The sequence below is a fragment of the Myxine glutinosa genome, chromosome 13, assembly GCF_964187855.1.
Source record: "Myxine glutinosa chromosome 13, kmMyxGlut1.1, whole genome shotgun sequence".
NCBI lineage: Eukaryota > Metazoa > Chordata > Myxini > Myxiniformes > Myxinidae > Myxine > Myxine glutinosa.
In genome coordinates, this window is record NC_136273.1 from 1,264,550 (window position 1) to 1,289,930 (window position 25,381).

Here is a 25,381-nt window from a genome sequence, read left to right on the forward strand (position 1 = left end):
ATTAACTTGGAGTAAGAACCTGACACGTGATTTATTAACTTGGGGTAAGAACCTGACACGTGATTTATTAACTTGGGGTAAGAACCTGACACGTGATTTATTAACTAAGAGTAAGAACCTGACACGTGATTTATTAACAAGGAGTAAGAACCTGACACGTGATTTATTAACTTGGAGTAAGAACCTTACACGTGATTTATTAACAAGGAGTAAGAACCTGACACGTGATTTATTAACTTGGAGTAAGAACCTGACATGTGATTTATTAACTAAGAGTAAGAACCTGACACGTGATTTATTAACTAAGAGTAAGAACCTGACACGTGATTTATTAACTAAGAGTAAGAACCTGACACGTGATTTATTAACTAAGAGTAAGAACCTGACACGTGATTTATTAACTTGGAGTAAGAACCTGACACGTGATTTATTAACTAAGAGTAAGAACCTGACACGTGATTTTTAACTAAGAGTAAGAACCTGACACGTGATTTATTAACTAAGAGTAAGAACCTGACACGTGATTTATTAACTAAGAGTAAGAACCTGACACGTGATTTATTAACTAAGAGTAAGAACAACCTGACACGTGATTTATTAACTAAGAGTAAGAACCTGACACGTGATTTATTAACTTGGAGTAAGAACCTGACATGTGATTTATTAACTAAGAGTAAGAACCTGACACGTGATTTATTAACTAAGAGTAAGAACCTTACACGTGATTTATTAACTAAGAGTAAGAACCTGACACGTGATTTATTAACTTCGAGTAAGAACCTGACACGTGATTTATTAACTAAGAGTAAGAACCTTACACGTGATTTATTAACTTGGAGTAAGAACCTGACACGTGATTTATTAACTAAGAGTAAGAACCTGACACGTGATTTATTAACTAAGAGTAAGAACCTGACACGTGATTTATTAACTAAGAGTAAGAACCTGACACGTGATTTATTAACTTGGAGTAAGAACCTGACATGTGATTTATTAACTTGGGGTTAGAACCTGACACGTGATTTATTAACTTGGAGTTAGAACCTGACACGTGATTTATTAACTAAGAGTAAGAACCTGACATGTGATTTATTAACTTGGGGTTAGAACCTGACACGTGATTTATTAACTTGGAGTAAGAACCTGACACGTGATTTATTAACTAAGAGTAAGAACCTGACATGTGATTTATTAACTAAGAGTAAGAACCTGACACGTGATTTATTAACTTGGAGTAAGAACCTGACACGTGATTTATTAACAAGGAGTAAGAACCTGACACGTGATTTATTAACTTGGAGTAAGAACCTGACACGTGATTTATTAACTAAGAGTAAGAACCTGACACGTGATTTATTAACTAAGAGTAAGAACCGGACACGTGATTTATTAACAAGGAGTAAGAACCTGACACGTGATTTATTAACTTGGAGTAAGAACCTGACACGTGATTTATTAACAAGGAGTAAGAACCTGACACGTGATTTATTAACTTGGAGTAAGAACCTGACATGTGATTTATTAACTAAGAGTAAGAACCTGACACGTGATTTATTAACTAAGAGTAAGAACCTGACACGTGATTTATTAACTAAGAGTAAGAACCTTACATGTGATTTATTAACTAAGAGTAAGAACCTGACACGTGATTTATTAACTTGGAGTAAGAACCTGACACGTGATTTATTAACTAAGAGTAAGAACCTTACACGTGATTTATTAACTAAGAGTAAGAACCTGACACGTGATTTATTAACTAAGAGTAAGAACCTGACACGTGATTTATTAACTAAGAGTAAGAACCTGACACGTGATTTATTAACTAAGAGTAAGAACCTGACACGTGATTTATTAACTAAGAGTAAGAACCTGACACGTGATTTATTAACTTGGAGTAAGAACCTGACACGTGATTTATTAACTAAGAGTAAGAACCTGACACGTGATTTATTAACTTGGAGTAAGAACCTGACACGTGATTTATTAACTTGGAGTTAGAACCTGACACGTGATTTATTAACTAAGAGTAAGAACCTGAAACGTGATTTATTAACTAAGAGTAAGAACCTGACACGTGATTTATTAACTTGGAGTAAGAACCTGACACGTGATTTATTAACTAAGAGTAAGAACCTTACACGTGATTTATTAACTTGGAGTAAGAACCTGACACGTGATTTATTAACTAAGAGTAAGAACCTGACACGTGATTTATTAACTAAGAGTAAGAACCTGACACGTGATTTATTAACTAAGAGTAAGAACCTGACACGTGATTTATTAACTAAGAGTAAGAACCTGACACGTGATTTATTAACTTGGAGTAAGAACCTGACACGTGATTTATTAACTAAGAGTAAGAACCTGACACGTGATTTATTAACTAAGAGTAAGAACCTGACACGTGATTTATTAACTAAGAGTAAGAACCTGACACGTGATTTATTAACTAAGAGTAAGAACCGGACACGTGATTTATTAACTAAGAGTAAGAACCTTACACGTGATTTATTAACTAAGAGTAAGAACCTGACACGTGATTTATTAACTAAGAGTAAGAACCTGACACGTGATTTATCAACTTGGAGTAAGAACCTGACACGTGATTTATTAACTTGGAGTAAGAACCTGACACGTGATTTATTAACTTGGAGTAAGAACCTGACACGTGATTTATTAACTTGGAGTAAGAACCTGACACGTGATTTATTAACTTGGAGTAAGAACCTGACACGTGATTTATTAACAAGGAGTAAGAACCTGACATGTGATTTATTAACTAAGAGTAAGAACCTGACACGTGATTTATTAACTTGGAGTAAGAACCTGACACGTGATTTATTAACTTGGAGTAAGAACCTGACAGGTGATTTATTAACTAAGAGTAAGAACCTGACACGTGATTTATTAACTAAGAGTAAGAACCTGACAGGTGATTTATTAACTAAGAGTAAGAACCTGACACGTGATTTATTAACTTGGAGTAAGAACCTGATACGTGATTTATTAACTAAGAGTAAGAACCTGACACGTGATTTATTAACTTGGAGTAAGAACCTGACAGGTGATTTATTAACAAGGAGTAAGAACCTGACACGTGATTTATCAACTTGGAGTAAGAACCTGACACGTGATTTATTAACTTGGAGTAAGAACCTGACACGTGATTTATTAACAAGGAGTAAGAACCTGACACGTGATTTATTAACAAGGAGTAAGAACCTGACACGTGATTTATCAACTTGGAGTAAGAACCTGACACGTGATTTATTAACAAGGAGTAAGAACCTGACACGTGATTTATCAACTTGGAGTAAGAACCTGACACGTGATTTATTAACAAGGAGTAAGAACCTGACACGTGATTTATTAACAAGGAGTAAGAACCTGACACGTGATTTATTAACAAGGAGTAAGAACCTGACACGTGATTTATTAACTAAGAGTAAGAACCTGACACGTGATTTATTAACTAAGAGTAAGAACCTGACACGTGATTTATTAACTACTAGCAGAGGTACCCGGCTTTGCACGGGAGTGGGAGGAGGAGGGGAGGGGGAAGAGGAGGGGAGGGGAACGGGGGGGGGGGGGAGGGGGGAGGGGGAAGCGGGGGAGGAGGAGGGGAGGGGGAAGAGGAGGGGAGGGGAATGGGGGGGAGGGGGAAGGGGGGGAGGGGGGAGGGGAAGGGGGGAGGGAAGGGTGCGGGGGTGCCCAGGGGAAGAAGGGCCCCTCCCCTCCCCCCTCCCCCCCCTTTCCCCTCCCCCCCCTCCCCTCCCCCCTTCCCCCTCCCCCTCCCCCTTCCCCCTCCCCCTCCCCCCCTCCCATCCCCTTCCCCCTCGTTCCCCTCCCCTTCTCTTCCCCCTCCCCTCCTCCTCCCCCTTCACACCAGGGGGGTTGACTCAGCCTGTCATCCCACCGAGGTCGGAAGTCGGAACTCATTGTCGTCAAATAAATGTAGCCTGTATGTTTCACTCTTTGTCACATGCCGTTGGTCCCATGTCAATCGGATGAAGTTGAAAAAGTAACGTTACGAAGGTTCTCTGGGACGTACTGATTCCGAATAATGAAGTTGAAAAATTAACGTTCCGAAATACGCTAATTACGCTAACAGAAGCGCTGGAGGGAGCACTGCGCTCCCTCCCTTAGATTCCCTCCCTCTTCTGCTAGCGCTAATTACGCGTAACACACTAATTTTAAAACCCGAAGTTTTTTTAATTTTAAGGTGTGCTGTAGTCAGAAGCGCTAGAAGCGCTGCGCTCCCTCCCTTCGAATCCCTCTCTCTTCTGCTAGTGCTAATAATACGCTCATTTTAAAACCCGAAATTTTTTAAATGTTTATGTCTCCGTGACATTCCTGGGACCATCCCGAGTCGAACAGTACTTTCCGCTCGCAAATCCGTCCACGGGTTCTCGAGATCTTAGAGATCGTAGATAGATCAGGATACAGACACAGAGGCCAACTCTACTTTATATATATAGAAGAGTAAGAACCTGACACGTGATTTATTAACTAAGAGTAAGAACCTGACACGTGATTTATTAACTAAGAGTAAGAACCTGACACGTGATTTATTAACTAAGAGTAAGAACCTGACACGTGATTTATTAACTAAGAGTAAGAACCGGACACGTGATTTATTAACTTGGAGTAAGAACCTGACACGTGATTTATTAACAAGGAGTAAGAACCTGACACGTGATTTATTAACAAGGAGTAAGAACCTGACACGTGATTTATTAACTTGGAGTAAGAACCTGACACGTGATTTATTAACTAAGAGTAAGAACCTGACACGTGATTTATTAACTTGGAGTAAGAACCTGACACGTGATTTATTAACAAGGAGTAAGAACCTGACACGTGATTTATTAACAAGGAGTAAGAACCTGACACGTGATTTATTAACTTGGAGTAAGAACCTGACACGTGATTTATTAACAAGGAGTAAGAACCTGACACGTGATTTATTAACAAGGAGTAAGAACCTGACACGTGATTTATTAACTTGGAGTAAGAACCTGACACGTGATTTATTAACTAAGAGTTAGAACCGGACTCTCCTCTTTCCCCCAACTTCATGTCTGTTTTCCCAAGTTGGGTAATTTTCCCATGATTCCAATGGTAAGAGATAACGTGTAATATCACCTTGTGAGCAGGTTAACAACATCCTGTTATTATTTAACCACAAGTTTGTTTTGAGTCAGAGGTGTGAAAAAACGTCGGCATGAAGCTTTTCAAAGGGTGGAGGAGTGTGAATGAAGAGTGGAAGCAGCAGGTTGAATGCCTGAATGAAGCTTCATGTATTTGAACACTAAGTGAAGTGTTAGAAGAGTTTAGTTGGTTCAAGAAATGGTGCGAGGAAGACGCATATGGTCGCTTAGGGCTTCGGCCATGAAGACCCGGAATGGTTTGCTCGGATCTTGAAGACTTGGATGGTGAACATCACACAATGTCGGCCTCTGTTTGAATGATGAAGAGTGGAAATAATTTGAATAATTAATTGTTGTAGGAGAGGATGGTTAGACCTGACACAGGAGAGGGTGGTGAGACCTGATAGAGGAGAGGGTGGTTAAACCTGATAGAGGAGAGGGTGGTTAGACCTGACACAGGAGAGGGTGGTTAGACCTGACAGACGAGAGGGTGGTTAGACCTGATCGAGGAGAGGGTGGTTGGACCTGATCGAGGAGAGGGTGGTTGGACCTGACACAGGAGAGGGTGGTTAGACCTGACAGAGGAGAGGGTGGTTAGACCTGACAGAGGAGAGGGTGGTTAAACCTGATAGAGGAGAGGGTGGTTAGACCTGACACAGGAGAGGGTGGTTAGACCTGACAGAGGAGAGGGTGGTTAGACCTGACACAGGAGAGGGTGGTTAGACCTGACAGAGGAGGAGGGTGGTTAGACCTGACAGAGGAGAGGGTGGTCAGACCTGATAGAGGAGAGGGTGGTTAGACCTGACAGGAGAGGGTGGTTAGACCTGACAGAGGAGAGGGTGGTTAGATCTGACAGAGGAGAGGGTGATTAGACCTGACAGAGGAGAGGGTGGTTAGACCTGACAGATGAGAGGGTGGTTAGACCTGACAGAGGAGAGGGTAGTTAGACCTGACAGAGGAGAGGGTGGTTAGACCTGACAGAGGAGAGGGTGGTTAGACCTGACAGAGGAGAGGGTGGTTAGACCTGATAGAGGAGAGGATGGTTAGACCTGATAGAGGAGAGGGTGGTTGGACCTGATCGAGGAGAGGGTGGTTAGACCTGATAGAGGAGAGGGTGGTTAGACCTGATCGAGGAGAGGGTGGTTAGACCTGACAGAGGAGAGGGTGGCTAGACCTGATCGAGGAGAGGGTGGTTAGACCTGACAGAGGAGAGGGTGGTTAGACCTGACAGAGGAGAGGGTGGTTGGACCTGATCGAGGAGAGGGTGGTCAGACCTGATAGAGGTTAGAAAGAAATCTCGTTCTTTGGATTGTGAAGTGAAGTATGAAAGTGAAGTTTTGTTTGAATGATAAAAGTTGAGGATGTTATTGTTTTAGTTTCTTTGTATTTTTAATCTGATGGAATGACTAGACAGATAGAGGACATTGAGAGAATGCGGTTGTTTGGGTGGTTCTTTTTGTTATTGCTCCTGTTGTCGATAGTTGTGGAATGTTTGTCATAACAGAGTGATAAATGCTCCGAGTGAGGGATTGGGCCCGGTGCCCAGAGCACTGCTGTTTGTCTAGTACAGTGTTGTCTGCCTGCCAAGCACTGTGATGGCCAAGGGCTTGGAGGGGACAGAGTCCGTATCGGAGCACAACAGGGTAGGAGGATCCCCATAAAGCAGTAGGAATTGAACAACTGTTGTAATTGTAGTGATGGGTCTAGGGGTTGGGTGGGGGTGCGGTGGATATAACATTGGGAGGGAATTCCATCCTATTTGAATCAGTGGACCGGGATTAGGGTGAGGTGTTCAACTCGTGACTCTTTGACTTTCACTAGAGGACGAAGAAATCTACCGAGGTTGCCAAAGGCTTGTGTGTGTGAACAACGTTTTCGTTCAACACGTGACTGGTGGTAACACGTGACATACAAGTCGGAATACATGTTTGAGTACATGGCAAATTCACCCAATACGCAATTAACATGTGAGGAAGGGTATCGAAGAACACTTGAAAATTACAATAGAAGGGAATCTGCCATTAGTTTGACAAACAAATTTGAAGCAAGTGATAAACTTTTCAAATCGTCTGAATTCACATGACACGTCATAACAGGGCAGAAAGGGCGTGTCCATCCATTTGTTTCTACATCAATGTGTTTCAGACAAAAGCAGGTATGATTGCTCTTTTAGGAATCGGAATTACAAGTGTTCATTCCTGAAAATCGTTTCTGAAATGTATGCAATACCTGCCGCATGGAATGTGCCGGCAGGTAAAATTGACTATTGTGCAGGATGCTGATTGATGTTTAGTACCTGTTGATACCTGTCGTTTATGATGTCTCCTTTCAGGTACGATGCAAGTGGCAGAGCACATGTTCCTGCCAAACAGCATGGCAGCCTGGTCTTCCATCTGTTGGGATCATCGCCTGCTTCCTTTCTCCAGGTCCTTTGGCCGGTAAGTCTAATTAAACCATGGAATCCACATGAAATTGGGACAAAGTTAACCTTCCTCTCCAGAGGGTCTTGCTGAACCTTTCTCATCACGAGGTCTGCATTTTTCTTTGGTGTCATGTCTGATACTAACCACTCGCACCGTTACACAACCCACCCTAGGCCCCGAACCTATCACTAGGCGAGACCGTACGGCACTTCAGCGCCTTCCCGTGCCCCCCCAAAAGCAGACGCTCGAGCGCTACCTGGCCTCTCTCCAGCCCCTTGTCTCGGAAGAGGAGCTCAAGTACACCCGCAAGCTATTGCAAGACTTTGCACGACCTGGAGGGCTGGGAGAAATACTTCAGCAGCGACTCGAGATGAAGGCGCAGAAGACCGAGAACTGGGTATGGGGTGCGTGTATAAGGGGTAAGGGATTTTACGAGGGGGGCGAAGTTTACAAAATGAGGGAGCATGTACGAGGTGATGTGTTGCAGACTGGGGTGAAACGTTCATTCAGTTAGGGTGCTCACCTGTGAACCGTCTGGGTTAGACATCCGTCTTAGTCCAGGCCCTGCTCATAACCCCGTATACTACTCATCCGCAAGAGATTTTGAAACTTGATTTGTTATTGGACCATTTACCTTTAAAAATCACACAGGTGCTTCTTCGGAATCGGCTGTGAATGGCCGCTAGGGGTGAAAATCCTAGATGGCCGCCAGTAGCCATGTTGAAAATATAAATTTTGAACCACTCACCATAGAAGTATGTGTAATACCTTGTTTTATGGGTTTTTGGGTGTGGGGAATCAATTTGTGACATCATTTTCATGATTGAAAGCCAAGGTCACGTGCTAAGGTCAAGGTCAAGGTCAGAAATCACAAAAAACGACCGAAATCGCAGTTTCACAGACATCGAGAAGCAGACTATCAAAGTTTGATAAGTGATACAATTACTGATGTTTTGCAACTTAACTGACTGTGGGAATAAGTGGAGGCCATGTAGTTTTTTCAAATCTTGTTTATTTTACAACTTCTCATTTTATTTGGCTCACAATATCGTCGGCATACACATTGTTCACTTATGAATTGGAACATTTTAATCATTCTTTAGAACACACAATCTAAAAAATATTTTAAAAAAGCTACATTACAGTGCCATATAATACCTGCATATAAGCCATATTCCTTATAATTATGACGAAAAATGAATGGTATATGAGTCAGATGCCCAGACGAGAGAGCTAAGGTGGGAACTTGGCATTTGTTTATTTCTTCACACAGATGGGCTCAACAACCTTCTTATGGCAGTAGATCACACACATAACTTCTGCTGCTTTGCAGGAACAACACTTTGAGTTACACTTCCCACTACAGCCACACAGGGTCAGAATTTTGGTGGTGATCGGCTTCAGAGACTTAAGGGGCAGGTCTTGGTTGATCCAACCATAATGAATAGGGTCAAGCTGACTGGCATCAGCTAGCAAGGTCAAGGCATTCCGGATCACGTAGAATGCCCTCCTCAAACGTCCCCGGATGATGTTGGATGTGGGTGGTAGTTCTTCTAGCCCTACCACTGAATGCCTGTGGACGTTGTCTCAAGTGATCAAATGCAGTTGCAGTGGGTTTCCTTCTCGCACCGGCCCATACATGGACGAGGTATTGTTCCGCTTGATGTATGTCCACTTCAGAGAGAACAGGAGACTCTCCAAAGCTGGAGAGAAACCTTGCAGGTCTGCAATCGAGTGCTGCATGTTTTGTGCCCACCTTGCTCAGTGCATCCCAAGGGGGTAACTCGCCAGGAGCAGGAGCTGAGTGTGGGAGTCCACAGCGAATGAGTGAGATGAGGAACTCAGTATTCGCTGACTGCTCAGCAGCTTCCTCAGCATCAGATAAAATGTCCACTTGGATGTTTTCTACCAGCGTAAAGTTGGGTGGCAAGGTAGGTTTCACCACGGGTTTGTGGAGAGAGGGTACAACTTGACAAGAAAGTTTTTCTTTTGAGGGACACAAAAGTTTTGAGAGATTCATGCTTGATACAGAAGGGTTTTGACTTAGGTAATGCAGTGGTTTCCTGGTAGAGCACTTGTGCTGTATAATGTTTGCTGTGGGTACCTGAAACTGAGGAATTGTCCTTGAAGTCTTCATTATCAAAGGCACCAAATTCCCAGCCCTCATCAGAAAAATGGCTTGGAATGGGCACTTCAATGGCCTCTGATGACTGTACTGTGTAGGCACACATGAGATTTATTGATCGCTTCACTTCATTGTAGCTGGTCGAGACCCCTACCCTGTTTATTGTTGTGAGCATCTCACTGCTGCGTGTCTTCCAATATACAGACTTGGCATTTAATATGGAATTTTTTTTTTTTCTTGACTTGGGTTTACTTTCTGAACTCGGTATATCAATCTGGTGAGTTTATTTTACGCTTCGGTGATTTCTTTGTTAAAAGAACCATGTCACTGATTGTTTGTCGCAGCAAGAAGTCAATAACAGGATTATATCACAGGTGGCGTGACAAAATGTACGGACAGGTACATTTGACGATTGGCTTCACAATTGGGTATATAAGGGTTGTTGCGTTCTGTATTAGTGGAAAACAACTGCTGCACGTCTACAAAAGTTATTGCCGCTTCCCCTGGAGATGGTCCGTCAAGACAATGCTGTTTGTCATGGAGTGGTGGCTTTACGAAATTCTGGCATGAAACAGCATGCTATTGCTCGGCAGTATGGCATCACTCAAGGTCAGGTGTCAAAGATCCTGAAACGAAATGCTCAGAGGGGTGTCCCTACTCCAATACCGAGGTCAGGACGTCCCCACAGAACCACAAGGAGGGATGATCGCCAGCTGCACCGGTTAGTCCGCAATGGCCGTACCAAGTCAGCTAATCGGCTTAGGGCTGAGTGGCAGCAACTGACAAATGTGTCTGTATCCAGAAGGCGAGTCAACCAACGACTGGTTCAAGCAGGCTATCGTGCCAGGCATCCCCTGAGAAAGCTACGTCTGACCAGACAACACCGCTAGCACCGATTGCAGTGGGCCAGAGAGCACCGTCAATGGCAGCCAGGACACTGGAATCACGTGATCTTCAGTGACAAGTCTAGATTTCTGGTCTATCATCAATATGGCCGCGTCCGAGTGCGCAGACAAGTGCATGAAGCCTACAACGAAGATTGTATTGTGCCAAGAGTCCAAGCTGGAGGTGGTGGGGTGACCGTTTGGGCTGCTATTCATGCAGGGGGCAAAACTGACCTGGTTGTTCTTAATGGAAACCTGAACCAGTTCAAGCATAGGGCCATTCTGGAAGAAACATTGCTTCCATTTGTTCGTGCAGCCTTTCGAGGAAACTTTGTCTTCCAAGATGACAATGCACGGACTCATCGTGCTCACATGATCCAACACTTCCTTGCTGACCGTGGTGTAGAGCATATGGAGTGGCCTGCCATGTCCCCGGATATGAATCCGATCGAGAACTTGTGGGAAGAATTAACGCGTCAAATCGACAACTTGGACCAGCAGCCTGCCTCTGTGCGTGAATTGCAGCAGGCTATTGACACTGCATGGCAAGCGATTCCTGTCCAAACCTTGGCAAATCTCGTGAACAGCATGCCTCGACGTGTACGTGCTCTCCTGAATGCTCGTGGGGGTTAAACGAAGTACTGAACTGTAATTTTACTGTCCGTAATCGCAGTCGTAATTAAACTTTTGTTTTTGTTAAAAAAAATTTGGGCTAATGTGCAAAATAAAGAGATACTTCTGGAAAACGCACAGAAGTTTAACACAGTACTGTCCATGAATTGAGTTCGATATCAGTTTACATCACTTTCAAGGATCAATTTATTTGCTTCGAAATGTCAAATGTGGTTTTTGTTTCTTTTAAAGGTCACATTAACAAAATCTGGAATAATTTCAACATAATTCCAATGAACTTTTGGTTCTAAGTCATCTTGAAAAGTAAGTTCACCCCCACAAAAAAAAAATTCCATATTAAATGCCAAGTCTGTATATATTGTCCGAGCATTGTGTGTCGTGGTGTTTTCCTTCGGCCGTGGTGAATATGGTTATATGCCATCTGGAAATGACAGTTAAGTTGTGAATGCCGATTTTTCACAGTCCATCTATCCTCTTCATCAGACAAAGTGCCATCACCATCATCACAGTCTGCATCTTCTTCCTCAGCTGGCATTTGCATCATTTCTATTTTGGCCATCAGAGATTTGGGAATGCCATACAATGCTGAATAGAATGTCAGCCATTCATCAGGCATTGGATTGTTTTCGCAAGAATGCTTGAGCTCCTCGGCATCACAGAACTTGTTGTCCAGGCCATAATCGACCTGTTTATCAGCTTTGTTCAATGTTTCACCAACGTGTTTAACAACATCAAGATTTTTAATCTTAACAGCTAAATCCACGGCTGTGATTTTGGAAGAGAAAACTAATTCAGATTCATTTCGCCTAGGATTTGGAGCAAATTGAATACGATCACCACAATGGCCATCAAGTAACTTTTTTACATCTCGGTTGTAAATTATAAAATGTACAGTGTCATCTAAATGATACATACAACTCGTAATGTCTTTGACAGTAAAACCATACCCCTTTTGCAGAAGAGGCTCAATGTGCTCTAAGGCCTGCAAAAATAAAGTCTGCTTAACTGCAGAAGTTGACTTGCATTTTTCAATAGGAATATTGCGAGAGGATTGTACATCTTGCTCATACTTATGCAGGCAACGTCTGATACAAATGGCATGACAATACACATCTGATGCAAATACATCCTCAACACTGTTCAGCCCAGCAACTCTACAAAACACCTCAACTTTCAAATGTTTAGTTGAAATCAAGAAATTTTCTGCTGCAACTCGCTCACTAATTCTGAATTTGTCTCTCAGGGATGCACAGTTTACCTGTACCCTATCACTGCCACACACAATGCATTTCAGCTGCTTTGGGTCTTTCTCAGAACTTGCTGCTTCCCTCGGTGTGATGGAGCTGCGGCGCAGCATGGGCTTTATAGATTCAGTTTTGGTCACTTCCATTTCATCCTGACCTACAGCTTTACCCTGTTCCATTGCATTCAATTTCTGCCTATGAGTATACCACTCGAAGCACTTGTTAGTGTTGTGATATACATATGGTGTACCTTCCTCTTCTGCTCCTTTCAATCTTTTGCTCACTACATCTTTCCTGATTGACGCAGCACGTTTCATGCTGTCTTGACCAGCTTCTTTCGGTTGTGTTAATTTAGTAGTTTTATCACCAGCTTCCTGGCAGATGATGCAATTCATGGGATCAAACTCTTTTGAGATACCAGTCGTCAGTAGCACTCCAACAGGTGCACACAAAGGAGTAGACTTCTGGCTGCTGCTCTCCGCCATTCTCACTGACACAATATAGGATACACTGGAACAAAGACAAGAGGGCTTTTATTACACACTGTAAAAAGTACTAAAAAATGCGAGTTCAGTACAATAACAGCTAATAATTGACTGTGTTATGGATACCAAATTATCCATGCTATATATACAGGGTGTCCCCAGATCATCACAGACAGAAAAAAATGGGGCCCTCTTTTTCACAAGTTGATAGAGATTTGAAAAGTATGGTTCAGCAGCATAACAACACTTGTGATAACACTGGTTCTGTTTTTTTCTAAGACACCCTGTATCTAGAAAAGAAACAATTTTTGTGAAAAATCATATATACTTACCACTCGGAGTGGATGACGAGGGGCGATCAGTGAGCACAATGTCGACAGAATCAGACACGTCTACGCGGATACACATATGCACTACACACCTGCAGAGTATAAAACAACCTTAGTCAGTGGCAAATTGGTAATGAGTAATAAAATTGTCATGGTCTTAACATCCAGAGCATGACCTTGACCTTCCATCAAAGCAATCATATAGGCAAAGTATAATTTACATCATAAACTTTTATATAGTGAGTTATACTTTATATTCTGCTTCTCGATGTGTGTAAAACTGCGATTTTGGCCGTTTTTTGTGATTTCTGACCTTGACCTTGACCTTAGCATGTGACCTTGGCTTTCAATCATGTAAATGATGTCACAAATGGATTCCCCACACCCAAAAACCCATAAAACAAGGTATTACACATACTTCTATGGTGAGTGGTTCAAAATTTATATTTTCAACATGGCTACTGGCGGCCATCTAGGATTTTCACCCCTAGCGGCCATTCGCAGCCGGTTCCAAAGAAGCACCTGTGTGATTTTTAATGGTAAATGGTCCAATAACTCAAATCAAGTTTCAAAATCTCTTGCGGATGAGTTGTATATGGGGTTATGAGCAGGGCCAGGACTATCTGGGTTGTTTAAGTCATTTAAGTGTTGAAGCATGTGTAAGCGACACAACTTCATGAATAATAGACATACGCATGTGTGTATGTGAATCAGCTCTCAAACTGGCTCATGGACAAGTACTTGGCTAACCAAACTCCACTGGTCGTCCACTCCAGTCCAGGTGTGGTGCTTCCCAAACAGGACTTTCAAGACACACAAGGGCAATTGCAGTGAGTCACAATAAGCCAGATTTTCAACATCTCTTACATGAAAGCAGTGTTGTTAGGGTACGGCTGAGTATGAGCTGTTGTCCTTCATTCTGTCTCCTCAGGTTTGCAGCAAAGCTCATCGCTGGTGTTCTTGACTTCAAAATTCTACTGGACACGTGAGTAAAAATTGTCTAATAATATTTTGATCGAGAGAGTGATTTAGAGCGTCATTGATTGAGAGGGGATTTAGTTTAGAGGGTGATTAGTGAGAGATTTAGTTTAGAGGGTGATTAGTGAGCGATTTAGTTTAGAAGGTGATTCGTGAGAGATTTAGTTTAGAAGGTGATTAGTGAGAGATTTAGTTTAGAAGGTGATTAGTGAGAGATTTAGTTTAGAAGGTGATTAGTGAGAGATTTAGTTTAGAAGGTGATTAGTGAGAGATTTAGTTTAGAAGGTGATTAGTGAGAGATTTAGTTTAGAGGGCGATTAGTGAGAGATTTAGTTTAGAGGGTGATTAGTGTGAGATTTAGTTTAGTTAGAGGAAGAGTGATTAGGCCTTCATGTCTTGGATGGACTGCTCGAATTGCTTATGTTGTTCCCACGTTCAATGAATTCCCGATGGATTCTGCCACCTGCTGATGCAAATAAACATTAGCCTTCACCAGCAACACTAGTTCTTCATTCTGCATGAATCAAAAACCATTAAGGTCCTTTTCAATGGGGGGATTAACAGAGAATGAGCATTTATCAGAGTTGAAGGTTAAGTTGAATTTCTTGGCAGCGTCGAGAAATTTGTGAAGATTAGCGTCATACTGTTCCTTACTTTTGCCACAGACTGTTATGTTATCCAGGTAAGCATAGGTATCAGAAAGTCTATTTTCGGCAATAAACTGATCTATCACCCGTTGGAAACATGTGACTCCGTTTGTCACCCCGAATGGGATTCTGCGAAATTGATACAATTGCCCGCATGTCTCAAAGGTAGTATACGGTTTGTTTTGTCTCAAAGGTAGTATACGGTTTGTCTTGTGTCAAAGGTAGTATACGGTTTGTTTTGTCTCGAAGGTAGTGATGTGGAACTAATTAATTTAGCCTTGAGTGATAGACAGACTAAAAAATTAATGTCCAAACTTGTTCAGAAGACAATCGACTGATTTTTAATGAAACGTGGGAGATCTCAATTCACTTTTACAAAGGGTATTACAAAACACACACTTCAATTCCATACGGAAATTCTCAGTAAGAGATCTCGTCAAAGTAACACATACAAGAACAGAGTAAAATCTCCAAGCAGGATTCTCAGTACTCAACATTCAATACAGGCAAACTAGAATGAGAATCTCGACAACTTTGCTTTTACACGGCTATTTATGGTTGTAGATGAAAAGCGTGAGGTCAGGAGAGGGTCAGAGGGGAGGAGGAAAAAATAGATTTGGGGCCGAAGAAAAGATAACATTTCAGCATCAAAGAAAGCTTAACAGTCATTCGTGATCAAACAGAAATTCTAGAGTGTAAAGTGTAAAGTCAAACAGAGATTCCAGTTGTTTTGCAATATAAACAAAGCTCGCTGCTTCTTCAAAATAACAATATGCTAGCGTGACGGAGGACATCTGTTTTTGTCCCAATCTCCCGCCTGGAGAAAAGAGGAGTGCAAGAGTTCAGATTCAGAGGGTTACAAGTCATAGTTACAAGATTCAGTTCAGAGGGTTACATGTTACAGACTTACTAACAATTAAATGTTTGTTCTATGTTTTTAAATCTTTAATATATATGTAAACGTTTTAAATCCTTTTCAAAGGTAACATGAAATCCTATGGATATTTAATTAAAGAACTTCAAACTGGTTGATGTGCCGATAAGTCAATCTTAGACGAGCAGGCTCATTGCCTCAGGGGTTTTCAATGAGCCAGCTCTGCGAGAGTTCGTCAGTTGCACAGATTTCAAACTTGTCCAAAGGCTCTCAGACAAATAAAATAGAATACACTTAACGCAGATTAATATATGCATTAATTAAGCATACAATTAAAACTTAAGTGTTTGCAACTTCAGGTCAAGGCTCCAGGAAATCCACTCAATAACACAAATTACATACGCAATTAATTTTCTTCCACAATTCCTCCCTTTTGGTCAATATCCATGACCACAATATAGAAGTGTCCAAATTAATTGTTTGAGTCACAGGTTGACTTCATTTAAACTTGCTTCCACAAATAATTCCTGTTCTTGTTTTTGTTCGGTCCTCAGGTTAAATTATTACCAAATTCACCTGAGGATCCCTGGCCAAATAGTTCTCCACGGATATACCATCTCTTAGTCCGGGCGGGTGTTTGAACAGGAGAATAAAGGTCTTCAACGTAGGCCACTTTGCTTAGCCCATCGTCTGGCAGTATCTCCTTATTTGTGGTAGCAGTGTGTCCAATGGTTCTTTCGGCTTCCATGTCAGGAGCCATCTAAATGGTGAAGGGAAGTGTGAGAGTGTAACGTCAAATGGAATCGATACAAATCAATCATGCACATCTCCCAAAAAGTCTCCTCGCGTTTTGGAGGTTTTGGGGATGTAGTTGTGAAGAATTTAGCAGTGAAGCATTTAGTAACTAGCACTGGTGTGCATTTGATAATGCACAATACAATCAAGATCACAAATAGAATGGTGAAAATGAATTTCATAATAGACGCACCCCAGCCTCCAAAAGTTTTTCCTAGAATTTTCGCGACTTAGAGGTCGAAAATAGCAAACTAATCCTTTTTGGGGTTAAAACTATCCTCAAATTAATTACATTTATACCCTCTTTTTCCCAACCTTGTACACCTGGCATCACGATCTCCTTAGATGACACTGCTGTTCGCATCCTTGGGAAACGACTACATAATTCATCTCAACCAAAAGGAACTACCTCCAATGGTATTCCATTCTCACTAGAATAATAATAATAATTCATTTATTTTGTATAGCGCTTTTCCAGAAGCCCAAAGGCGCTTTGACAGAGTGGCAAACATAATGCATAACAATACATGAAAACAACAATTTCAAAAAAGACAAGAATCAATAGGGAAATATTTAAAGCAAAAGGAGGGAGAAGGAGAAGAGATAGTCAGGGGTTAAATGCTGTGGGTTGAATGTTGAATGCAGTGTTGAACAGGTGGGTCTTTAGTGATGTTTTGAATGTGGTGAGTGAGGAGGAGTCTCTGATGGTGTGAGGTAGTGAGTTCCAGAGGGTGGGCGCAGCGATGGAGAAGGCCCTGTCCCCCCAGGATCTGAATTTGGTCCGGATGGAGGGGGTCAGGAGGTTTGTACCAGCAGAGCGGAGGTTGCGGGTGGGAGTGTGTCTGGAGAGGAGGTCAGCCAGGTAGGATGGGGCCAGGTTATGGAGGGCTTTGTATGTCAAGAGGAGGATTTTGTACTGGATTCTCTGGGGGATGGGGAGCCAGTGAAGCTTGTAAAGGACGGGGGTGATGTGGTCACGGGTCCGGGAATGGGTGAGTAGACGGGCAGCGGAGTTCTGAATGTATTGGAGTTTATTGGTGATTTTTGAGGGTGAACCATAGAGGAGGCTATTGCAGTAGTCCAGACGGGAGGTGATGAAGGTGTGGATGAGGGTTTCTACAGCCGTGGAGGAGAGGGATGAGCGGAGACGGGCAATGTTTTTCAGGTGAAAGAAGGCTGACTTTGTGATCTGTTTAGTGTATTTGTCGAAGGAAAGGGTTTGGTCAAAGATGACGCCAAGATTCCGGATGTGAGGGGAGGTGGATACTGGGATACCGTCGATGTTGAGGGCAAAGTTATGGGTGGATTTTGTGAGCGTTTTTGGGCCAATGATGATTATTTCAGATTTATCACAGTTAAGCTTGAGGAAGTTGATTTGAAGCCAGGATTTTATTTCAGTGATGCAGTTTGTCAGGATAGAGTGGGTGTCGGTGGAGACGAACTTGGTGGAGATGAAAAGCTGGATGTCATCGGCGAAGCAGTGGAATTGGAGACCATGACGGCGGATTAAGTGACCGAGCGGGGACAGGTAAAGGATGAAGAGGAGGGGGCCAAGAACTGAACCTTGGGGGACACCTTGGGGGAGGGGAGCAGTGGGGGATTTGCAGTTATTGATGGAGATGAACTGGCATCTGTCATAGAGGTATGATTTAATCCAAGAGAGGGCAGTGCCGGTAACGTTAAAGGTGGATTCAAGTCGGGTGAGGAGGATAGTGTGATCGATGGTGTCAAAGGCAGCGCTGAGGTCGAGGAGGACGAGAATGTTGAGGTTGCCAGCGTCAGAGGAGAGGAGAAGGTCGTTGGTGATTTTGAGGAGAGCAGTTTCAGTACTGTGGTTGGACCGGAATCCGGATTGGAATGTTTCATACAGGTTATTGGCAGAGAGATGATGTTTGAGTTGAGTGGCTACAGCGCGTTCCAAAACTTTTGACAGAAAGGGTAGGTTGGAGATGGGTCTGAAGTTGTTTAGGGTGTCAGGGTTTAGACCAGGTTTTTTTAGAATGGGGGTAACAGCAGCAATTTTGAGGGAAGGTGGGACGATGCCTGTAGACAGGGAGGAGTTTATTGTTGCAATGATAAGTGGAGAGAGAGCAGGGAGGGAGGCTTTGACAAAGCTGGAGGGGATGGGGTCAAGAGTGCAGGTGGCAGTTTTCATTCCTATGAGGAGTTCAGAGAGGTCAGTAGGGGAGATTGGGGAGAACCGAGACAGGGGATGGCAGGACAAGGGGGGGCAGGTGGTTGGAGGGGGAGCGGGTGCGGCGGTGGTCAAGCTGTTGTAGATGTTGTCAATTTTGCGTTGGAAGAAAGAGAGGAAGGAGTTTTTTTTTTTTTTTTTTTTTTTTTTTTTTTTGGATACAAGATCGAGGCTCGTGAAAGAGCGAACATTAATCACACAGAAAGACAAACCAACACATAAAACATATAACATAGGGAGCGGTAGACAAGATGGGGAGAGAGGGGGAAGGACACAAACACAACATTTGAGAGCAGGGACCGAGAGACATGGAGACATCGAGAGATCTGAGAGAGGGCGAGGGCTTTGGGGGGGGGGGGGGGCGTGGGAAGGGGGCAGTGGGAGAGGTATAAAACATATGGACACTGCCAGGACTTCCAGGAAAGAAGTTGGAATTTCAAACAAGGTGGATCTGGGGTGAATTAGCGGGGGTAGAAAAGATCAAGGTTTTGGATGGGGGAAGATAAGAGATGGTGGTGAACAGCTGTTTTAAAGACCTGGAGGGAGGAGTGGGATTGAAGGGAGTGAGGGAGTTTGTTCCAGAGGCGGGAGAAAAGAGGAATGAAAGAGTGAAGGTGAGCGGAGAGCCGAGATTTCGGCAGTTTAACCATCAGAGGGTTGCTGGCAGATCTTGTGCGACCTGTAGGAATATTTGGGGGACAGAGCACAGAGAGAGCTGGGGGTGCAAGGCCGGAGAGGAGTCGGTAGAAGACAGAAAGACCACCTACCTGCCTGCGGTGAGTGAGTGAAAGGCCCTCAGAGATAGCTTCATCGCGGGAGATTCCAATAATTCTGAAAGCTTTGGTTTCAACAGCGTGAAGCCGAGCTAGGTGTGAGGCAGGAGCACCGGCCCATAGGGGAGAACAGTATTCCATTGAGCTGCGGATGAAAGCCTTGTATGTGGTGAGGAGCTCAGGTGTGCCGAGGAAGGACTTCGCACGACGGAGGATGCCCAGTCGGCGACTGGCTTTGGAGGCCAGCTTGGAAATGTGGTTTTCCCAAGAAAGATCATGGCAGATAGTGAGACCCAAAATCTTGAGCGACAGAACTTCTTGGAGAGGATTGTTGAGAAAGTAGATGGGAGGGTTGTCCAGTCGATCTTTTCGGAGAGACATAGTAAGAGTGTGAGATTTGTCAGGATTGAAAGACATGTTCCACTTGTTTGACCAGTCTGTGATTTTGTCCAGGTCTTCAGAGAGTGAGGAGGCAGCAGATTGCCGATCTGTGGGAAGAGGAATGGAGCGGCAGAGAGTGGAGTCATCAGCAAAGAGATAGAGAGGATTTTCGAGAGAGTCAGAGAGATCATTGATGAAGACCAGAAAAAGCACGGGGCCCAGAACACTGCCTTGGGGAACTCCAGCCTGAACAGGAAGAGGAGATGAGAGAAACCCATTCAGGGCCACACGTTGACGACGACTAGAGAGGAAGTCCGCCAGCCATGCGTGGAGATTTCCATGGATACCAAAGGAGGAGAGTTTGGTGAGCAGAGCGGGGTGCCAGACCGTGTCGAAGGCACGTGATATGTCGAGGGAGACAGCTCTAATTTCCTGTTTGGCATTGAGGACCTCCATCCATTGTTGAGACAGCAGAAGCAGCATGTCCAGAGTAGAGTGACCTGGTCTGAAACCAAATTGATGATCAGAGATCAAGCCATTGGAGAAGAGGAAAGATTTCATATCAGAAGAAATGATGGATTCCATGACTTTGCTGATAATTGGGAGAAGGCTGATTGGTCTGTAGTTGCTAGGATCTGTTTTTGCACCTTTTTTGTGCAAAGCGGTGATGTTGGCTGATTTCCAAGCAGATGGCAGTTGACCTTGAGCAAAAGAGAGGGTGAAGAGAACAGAGAGAGGGTGAGATAGAGCAGCAGAGCAGGATTTTAGGACCCGTGGGCTGATGCCGTCGGGTCCAGTTGCAGAATCAGAGTCGAGGGTTGACAGAAACTTTTCCACCTTGTCAGGAGGAAAGGACACGGAGTCCAGGAGCAGCAGGGTACGACTGGGTATGGTGGGTACAAAGAGGGATGGGTTTGGGACACAAGATTTAGAGGCAAACACAGAATTGAGGCATTCAGCTTTTTCACGTGCGGAGTCAGCTGTGTAGCCGTTTGAGGTAAGGGAGGGGATGGAGGGGGAACAAACACCAGAAACGGATTTGACCAGACGCCACCAGGATTTGGAAGAGGGAGACAGATAAGAGAGTTCGGTCTTGAGAACGGAGAGATATTGTTTCCTGGCTCTCCTGAGGGTGGACACACACTTGTTTCGGGCTTTGTGAAAGGAAATGAGATTTCCTTCCGTTGGATTTGCTTTCCAGGAGACGAAGGCAAGTTGTTTCTGGGCAACAGCCTCACCACAAGATTCCGTGTACCATGGACGGGAGGAAGGGTATGACAACTGAAGACGAGATGGGATAAATCTGTGCATGAGAGAGAGCAATTTACTTTGGAAGAATTCCCAGGATGAGTTGATGTCAGAGGTGGTAGAGATGGGAGACCAGTCCAGATGATTGATGGCTGCTTGAAGACCGTGCCAGTTGGCCTGAGTGAAATGCCAGACTCGTCGACGCTGAGCAGGCTCCCTGAGGATGGTCAGAGAGATGTCCACTTTAACAAGGACATGATCAGATGATCCGATCGGAGCAGAAGAAGAGCAGCAGACATTTTCAGGGAAGTTTGTCATAACCAAGTCCAGAAGAGAAGATGTTCCGTTGACTGAGATCCGGGTCGGGAAATTGACAGATTGTGTCAGTCCCAGTGAGTCGCAGAAGTCCTTTGCTGAGGAGCCATGGCTGGTGAGAGAGGTACCCACACCCAGCCAACTGGCATGATGACAGTTGAAATCACCACATATGAGGAAGAGAGAGTTGGGATGAGTAGATAGAAGTTGGTCCATATCATCAGACAGCGAGATGTAGATGGAGTCATCACTGTTTGGTGGACGGTACAACACACATATGAACAAGAGGTGGGAGCGAAGGGGAAGCCGTAGCCAGAGGTATTCCTGGGGGTGAGGTGGAGAGAGTGCAGTGCAGGGCGAGTGAGGAAGAGAGTTTTTGATAAAGATAGCAACCCCGCCTCCAGGACGAGGCTCAGGTCTATCATACCGGAGGAGGGAGTAGCCCGGGAGAGATACTATGGAATCAGAGACATCATAAAGGAGGAAAGTTTCTGTTAAGCAGATCACGTCTGGTTTGACAGAAGCAACCTGTATGGAGAGATCAGTTAAGTTTGAACGAAGGCCCCGGATGTTTGAGGTCCATACCGTTAATGAAGAGGAAGGGGGAGCATCAGATACAGAACAGGGGGGAGGAGGGGTAGGGTAAGATGTGGAAGAGGTGGAAGAGGTAGGGAGAGCTGTTGAAGGTGTGTCAGAGATTTCAGAATAGCTCGGAGAAAGGGAAGGATGGGGCGGACAAAAGGTTTGATGGTGATTGGGTGAGCCACAATGAGGTGTTATTTGAGGAGGGGGAAGAGTGAGGCAGAAGGTTGGGGGAGATGGAGGTGAGAGTTTGAAGGGGGAAGAAGCGGGGAGGACGCTTTGAGGAGGGGGAGTGAGAGGGGGGAAATTGAGAAGCAATGAGGGTGGGGAGATTTGAAGGGGAGGGGTGAGGGGGGAGTTTGGGAGGGAAGGGACAAGGGGAGGGATTTGAAAGGGATGGGATATGGGGGAGATTTGGAGGGGAGGGGTGAGGCAGGAGTCTAGGAGGGGAGGGGCGAGGGGGCGTCTTGGCGGGGAGGGGTGAGGGGGTAGTTTAGGAGGGAGGGGGCAAGGGGGGAGATTTGAAAGGGATGGGTGATGGGGAAGATTTGGAGGGGAGGGGTGATGGGGAAGATTTGGAGGGGAGGGGTTATGGGGAAGATTTGGAGGGGAGGGGTGAGATTGGATTTTTGAAAGTGTACGATTTATGGGAAACGAACATTTATTGCAAAATGAGTTTCTTGTGACCTTCGAGTTAAAAATACGTTTAAGGACGCTGGATGGAGGATGGAGTGCAGGAGAGTTTAGGGAATGTAGAAAAAAGGCACTATAGGAGATGGATATTTTTTTTGGGATGAATTGATTTGGTGAGCAAGTCGAAAGCAGCCTTTTAAAGAAGAAGAAGAAAAAGGTGTTATAAAATATGACGGAATACATAACTTGAGGGGAAAGTGTAAACATTGAAGGTTAATGAGTGAAAACTATCTGGGGAAATGGGGGAGAAACACGTGGTCGAAGAACGAACGAACGAATAAGAATGAATAAACGAATGAGAACAGAGAAGGAAATGTTTTTTTTTTTTTTTTTTTTTTTTTTTTTTTTTTTGAGTTGAGATTTACACAAGGAAGTAGGCTATGGGTGAAAAGACTGGGAATACAGAGAACGAAAGTTATTGGATCACAAACGACGGACCACTGAGAGAAAAACAAAGCCTCAAGGTTGTACAGTGCACACTGTACAAGGCCTTGCTCGCGACACGGCAAACAGACGATCAATTTATGAAAGATAAACACCGAGAAACAACCAAAGTTGCACACAATAACTTCACACACCGAAAGATAAATACAGTTTCGACAAAATACAATTGTGAACAGACTTAACTTCGAAAAACGTGGAGACCGTGTGGAGCTTCGAAAATCCCTGCCGCCGTCTCCAAGATCTCCAAGATGTGAGACCCGAGATGCAGTTGTCTACTGTGAATGACTGGGTGGTGGTGTTCAGGGGGCGGAGGAGTTTGTTTATTGTCGAGAAGAGTGCTTTTGGGTTTCCGGAGCCAGAGTGGATAATTTGAGAGTAGTAGGCAGAGCGGGCGCGGGAGAGGGCATCTTTGTAGTGTTGTAGGTGGTCCTTGTAGGCTTGGGAGTGAACTGTGAGACCCGTTTTATTGCGGAGTCTTTCAAGTTGGCGAGCACGAGTTTTCATCAGGTGGAGTTCAGGGGTAAACCAGGGAGCAGAATGGGTGAAAGAAACTGTTTTGGTTTTTACAGGCGCAAGCTGGTCAAGGCAGGAGGAGAGAGTGTGGTTGTAGTAGTCAGTGAGGTCAGAAGGGGTGTGGAGGTCAATGAAGGGAGAAGTGGACATTTTTTCAGAGAGGGTGGATGAGAATGAGGTAGGTGAAAGAGCGTTTAGCTTACGGAAGTTGATTGTGCGATAATGCCTTGGTGTTGGGGCGGGGATGTTGATGGTCAGAGTGATGGCTAAGTGGTCAGAGAGGGTGAGGTCAGAGCCATAGAGATGGTGCAAATTTAATCCAGTGGAGCAGACAAGGTCCAAAATGTGACCACGGATATGGGTAGGAAAGTCGACATGTTGAGTGAGGTTAAAGCAGGTGAGTAAATCAGTGAAGTCAGTGGTTATTGTGGAGTCAGTGGAGTCCATGTGGATATTGAAATCACCAAGGAGGAGGATTGAGGGGGAGAGGGAACATAGCTGGGTCAGAAAGTAGGAGAAGTCAGACAGGAATGATGGGTGTGGTTTGGGAGGGCGGTAGACGACACAGAATGTGGCATCTGTGTACATAACCAATAATTACTCGAATTTGCTATATGAATGAGCTCTTGTGTGGGCTAAATGCAGAAAAGTATTAATTCCGTGTAATCCATCAGGTCTTAAAGGTGTTTCCCCACTTCCCATCAAACTTCTCTTTTCCTTATGTCCTACCACCTGATCATCTGTAAAACATGTCAACTACCCCATGTATACGTCCGTTCCTATTATTGTACACCGCACCTTTCCTATGCCATCTCCAGGCATTGCAAATCGTCATTGCTGGGCACCGAAGGGGGCTCGGCAGTGACGCACGCTGAAAGGGAGTACTCGGGTTTTCACTCTGTTTGTTTGTTTTCTTTCTTGTTTGTTTTCTTTCTTGTTTGTTTTCTTTCTTGTTTTCTTTCTTGTTTTCTTGTTTGTTTGTCCGGACGATATCTCAGCCATCCTTTGAGCTAGGAAGCTGAAATTTTGGCACAGTAGTGAGCAAGTCCTTTGTCAAAAACATTATTTTTTGTTTTTTGAATAATCAATTAATTGAGGAGTTATTTAATTATTAGCGATTAATTAAGTACTTATTTAATTAATCAAATTTCCTTTCTCTTCTGACCATTAACGCAGGCACCTTTTGAATTAGGAAGCTGATATTTGGACATGCCAATGACCAGGTGATTTGGCTGCAAAGGATATTTTTGATTTATTAATTAATCAATTAATCAATTAATCGATTAATTATTTAATTATTCGATTAATGACTAAAATGTTGTTTTTTTAAAGTTACAGATTCCGATGAAATGGTGGTGGTTCATGTGTTCTCTGACCGAATTGATTAATAATTTAATTTTTTTATGATTATTATTTATTTATTTTCATTATTAAACATTTATTTATTTTCTTTCTCATTTGGCCAATATTTCAGGCACCTTTTGAGCTCAGAAGCTAATATTTGGACATGAGTGACCAAGAATTGATTAATAATTTAATTTTTTAATGATTTTTTTTTTTTCATTATTAATCATTTATTTATTTTCTTTCTCATTTGGCCAATATTTCAGGCACCTTTTGAGCTCAGAAGCTAATATTTGGACATGAGTGACCAAGTGATGTGACTATCAA

The 25,381-nt window shown here is 43.6% G+C and overlaps 1 protein-coding gene across 4 annotated transcripts in view; it reads left to right on the plus strand.

Annotated features, from left to right (window-relative positions):
- Positions 1-25,381, plus strand: part of LOC137438503 (carnitine O-acetyltransferase) — a 152,207-nt gene that overhangs the window by 55,996 nt on the left and 70,830 nt on the right. The window contains exons 1-5 of one of the 4 annotated variants that reach the window (XM_078766931.1): positions 6,836-7,305; positions 7,483-7,588; positions 7,747-7,977; positions 13,988-14,103; positions 14,205-14,258. In XM_078766931.1, the coding sequence (XP_078623057.1) occupies positions 14,003-14,103; positions 14,205-14,258 (155 nt within the window). In that variant the 5' untranslated portion in view covers positions 6,836-7,305; positions 7,483-7,588; positions 7,747-7,977; positions 13,988-14,002. Of the gene's footprint in view, positions 1-6,835; positions 7,306-7,482; positions 7,589-7,746; positions 7,978-13,987; positions 14,104-14,204; positions 14,259-25,381 lie in introns of those variants that run through there. The other 3 variants (XM_068133595.2, XM_068133594.2, XM_068133596.2) reach the window with 3 other exon arrangements.